We start from the raw sequence: 4,589 nt of genomic DNA on the forward strand, positions 1-4,589 counted from the left end.
CTCTTCTTCATCTTTGTAGCATCATCTTTCTTTATGCACCAAGAGCCAAGGCCCAAATTAAATTCTTGCCCCCTGCCGAAGACCAAGGAAGGCCCATGAAGGGGCGAAACGCAAAGACTCCCCCACCAAAGCCCGATTGCAATAGACTTTTATCTGACGTGGAATGACTATTTGAAAAATGGATTGAAATAGAAAAGTAAGTAAAAATGGCGGACTAAATGTATTCTTTTATCTCAAAATTAAGAAGATGTAACATACTTGAGACCATGGGCCTAAATTGTCCCAAATCATGGGCTTAACATAAATATACCCCTGCCCCAGATTACCGAAGGTCTTAGTGGTTGCCACTTGCCAGCGCACTCATTAGGCAAACTTAGCAACTAAATAAAAATTACCTTTTGTAATTCTAGTTTATAGAAGAGGTAGATAGATATAGATTTGGATATTTTCTTTCATGGAAAAACTATTCTTTGTCTTAGTAAATTTTTATTACTTGGTTCACAATTTATTTTTCTTGTCGGTTATTAAATTGTAATAATTAATGGATAAAAAATGAGAAGAATCATACTAAAAAATACACTTTTAATATTAAAAGCATATGAAAGATGGTTGCATTGGACTTTTAGAAAAAGAAAAGGATTGTTGTACTGTATTGAAAAAAGATTTTATTTTTAAAACTTTCAAAAGATTTCCATGTGCGTACATATATGTCTATTGGTCCAACTAAAAGTCCAATGAGTCAAACTACACGTTTAATTTATAATTAAATAATATATAATTTTTACAAAGAAGTACGATGAATAAAATAAATACACAATACTTTGGATAATTATTTTTAATTAATAAAAGAAACTTTCACCCTAGCTTCTTTCTCTATGTTACTATGTAAGTTACTTATAATCTCTCATAAAAAGTCGGATTTTGAACAGTGATGCATAGTACTTGACTCTTGCATTAATGGTTTATGGCGTAGTTGAAGGATACTGAGGTCTTGTGTTCAAATCTCCATCCAAATCGTTTCATTTTTCTCAATAACCGGAAATCCATGGAATCAGCTCGGTTTGATACGACCGAACGGTTCGATTCTAATAACATTGCTCAAAAGAGAGGCAAAGGTAACAAACCTGCCAAGAGTAAACAAAGTAGCCTTATGAAACACTAAAAAGATCTGCATCAAATTCAGACTTCCAATTCACGTCTTTTCTTTGGACATGAATTAAGTTGGACACAATTTATAGCATGAGTGCCTATGTCGACTTAAAATTTGATTGCGAAGGATTATATTTCAAATCTTATCACTCTCAGGATGAAATTAAGTATAACTTCTAATAAAACACATATCGGTTGTGCAAATTATTAAAAAAAGATATCACAATATCGTGATCAGTTTCATTTTGTTCCATTTTATCTTCACATTGGAGGACTAAAATCAAAATTCCCATAAGTTTGGGGACTGAGTTTCCAATAAACATAAAATTGGAGGGCTCTCCTCCGAACCGACATTATTACTAGAAGAAATATATAAATATAAAAAGTCCGCGTCCGTCTCTACCAAGCTCGCCGCCTGAACTCGTCTCCGACTCGCTGCCCCTAAATTTCTCCTCCTCCGTCTGCCGCTCGTAGAAACCCTAGCTCGGGCATTCGTCGGAGGTTCTCCAAGGAACGATGTCGTACGACGACGTGGAGATCGAGGACATGGAGTGGAACGAGGAGCTGCAGGCGTACACGTATCCCTGCCCCTGCGGCGACCTGTTTCAGATCACGAAGGACGAGCTCCGCCTCGGGGAGGAGATCGCCCGCTGCCCGAGCTGCTCCCTCTACATCACCGTCATCTACAACGCCGAGGACTTCGCCGATGGCTCCGATAAAAACAAGAGCTTGCAGCCCTCAGGAAATCAGGCCGTCGCCGTCGCTTGAATCCCCACGTCGTGTGCCAAACTCATTTTGCGGTTCATTAATTTCTGACAGGCTATATGTTTATCAAATTGATTGGTCGTCCGAGTATTCAATAGATTGGTGTTGCTGCTCTTGTTCTCATGGAGGTGGAAGGAACACAATTCATGAAACCAGTGCACTCCCAAAGTTAGTTGCTGCTTATATCAAGTTTTTCCGAGTTCAATCCGTTGATTGGCAATTTTGATCACAGCAGCGATGTTCACGAATTTGTTCTGGCAAGGAAAGAGTGTACTTGGGAGGATTTCGGGATGGATTCATATACGAGTTTATGTGCGAAAGAATGTTTCTTTATGCCTGGTGAATTTTTGCTCTGGCTTTTTTGAGATGATAATTATTTTATGAAATTGTTGTCATCTGAGTATGCAGCAAATTTGTTTTGCTGGTCCTGTTCTCATGGAGCTGGAAGGAACGCAATTCATGAAAACCAATGGACTTCTCAAATTTAGTGCCAATGACATTGCTGCTTATATCAAGTTTCCTCGATTTCAATCGGTTGATTGGCAATTTTGATCAAAGAAACGCTGCTTATGAATTTGTTCTGGCGATAAAAGCATGTTCTTGTGCCTACTCATTGCCCTTCCACGATAGTTTGCCTTTCCGACTTCGTAAATCTTTGTAAATTTGCATGGGATTGTTTAGTTTTATGGATGGATGGATTGATTATGAGATGTGCTTTTATGTGTCGACTTTTAGCTAAATTGATGATGTGGATCACATTTCATTTAGTTCAGTTAATATATTTGATTGAAGGGAAAAAAGAACCACAAGTTCCAGCTGGATACCCGAAACCTGCAGGTTCCAGGATAGGTTCTGAATCTAGGCATCAGAAGGGCAGGTTCTGGTTCCCAGATCGTGGAATCGAACCTCTACCAGGTAACATAATAAAAGCAGGGGACCTGGACTCGCACATCCCTAATAAAATGAGAAGAGAAGAGAAGGCCAACGTAAAACATAACACACACCCTTTTTGTTTTGTCTTAGAATCCTTGGTTGACTTAAACGAGCAAAATGCGAAGAAGATAAGAGAGAGAACACCAAAAATTAAAGCAAAACCTCTGTTGTTACTATGTGCGTGTGTGGAAGGGAGGTAACAGAGTATTATTCCCGCTACTCTTACTGACATATAGCTAGCTAGGGGCCTCATCATTACCTGGAGACATCGACGTGGATCGGCACATAATCAGGTATCGTCGACATAGCGGGGATCGACACACAATCGAGATTCTACAACTTCTTCGTACAGATATCTATGACTTCTTCATCATTGGATCAGCCATATGCCGTCTGAGGAGCCCAAGCAACTGCAACGGCTGCAATCAATTCGAATCGGAAGCGGCCTTGCGGCTTCGGTTGGAAGCATTAGACGCTTGCTTCAATTCGAATCATAGAGGCTTCCATGGGAGACCCGATCGAAGCTCCTCTACGTTTTGAATCGAAATAGCCTCCAGCCCCGGTGGTGGGGATTGATGGAGACTCCCAGAGGCAAGTGACCACCGCTACTATAGTGTCAGAGAGAAAGGGAGAGAAGGGATAGTGGAGGCGACACAGTACGTACGTGCTTATGTTTTGTAGAGGCTTCTACCATCCGTCCCTCCTCTCCATCGTTAGATTTGGCATTTCAATCTCAGCCATTCATTTAGTTTACCTGTGCAATAGGTTTCTGGTTTTTGTTTTTGTTTTTGTTTTTCTTAAATCAGACTTAATTGTACGGTCATCTGTAAAATCTATTTTCACATCTTTTATTTACGCTATCAAAATTTTTTTAATTTTCAATAACCTCAATTCGAAAAGTGGTAACAATTCTAATTTGAACTAAGTTATCCTTTGTTGTAATTGAGTTATTAGAGAACTTTCAATCTTTTATAACTTCAGTTTAATACGTGATAACAACTCGTAATTCAAATAAGTTGTCACATCTTGTATTGATATTATAAAAATAAATAAATAATTTTCGATAACCTTAGTTAAATATGTGATAATCAGTTTTATTTGAAATAGGCTATCACATCTTGTACTAGAGTTATCAAACAACTTTCAATTTTTTATTAACTCAGTTTAAACATACTGTAACTTCTCTTATTTGAGCTACGTTATCATATCTTGTATTGGAGTTATTGAAAAAATTTTAATTTTCAATCATCTTAGCTCACCAAGTAATAGTCGCATCTATTTTCCCTATTTGAACTATGTTATCACATCTTATATTAGAGTTATCAAAAATTTTCAATTTTTGATAATCTTAGTTCAATAAGTGATAACTACAACTATTTTTCCTATTTGAACTACACTATTACATTATGTATTGGAGTTCTCGAAAAACTTTCGATTTTCAATAATCTCAGTTCAACATGTGATAATAGCTCCTATTTGGACTAAGTTATGACATCTTATTTTGGAATTATAAAAACTAATTTTCGATAACCTAATCTTACCATGTGATAACCACCGCTATTTATCCTATTGAACTAGGTTATCACATCTTGTACTAGATTTATCGAAAAATTTTCAATTTTCGATAATCTTAGTTCAACATGTAATAACCATCTCTATGTCCACTATTTGAACGAAGTTAATATATCTTGTACTAGAGTTATCGAAAAACTTTCAGTGTTCAATAACGAAGTTCAACATGT

At 37.2% G+C, this 4,589-nt stretch overlaps 1 protein-coding gene across 1 annotated transcript; it reads left to right on the plus strand.

The window, feature by feature from the left end:
• Nucleotides 1-1,539: 1,539 nt before the first annotated feature.
• On the plus strand, nt 1,540-2,619 carry LOC116206221 (diphthamide biosynthesis protein 3-like). Its single transcript, XM_031539035.1, has one exon. The coding sequence runs from the start codon at nt 1,666-1,668 to the stop codon at nt 1,915-1,917; it is 252 nt and encodes an 83-aa protein (XP_031394895.1). The 5' UTR covers nt 1,540-1,665; the 3' UTR covers nt 1,918-2,619.
• Nucleotides 2,620-4,589: the final 1,970 nt, after the last annotated feature.

This window comes from Punica granatum, chromosome 4 (assembly GCF_007655135.1).
Source record: "Punica granatum isolate Tunisia-2019 chromosome 4, ASM765513v2, whole genome shotgun sequence".
Taxonomy (NCBI): domain Eukaryota; kingdom Viridiplantae; phylum Streptophyta; class Magnoliopsida; order Myrtales; family Lythraceae; genus Punica; species Punica granatum.

What these genes read in the sequence shown, in the direction of transcription:
- LOC116206221 (XM_031539035.1), top strand. Translation starts at nt 1,666, where the DNA reads ATGTCGTACGACGACGTGGAGATCGAGGACATGGAGTGGAACGAGGAG.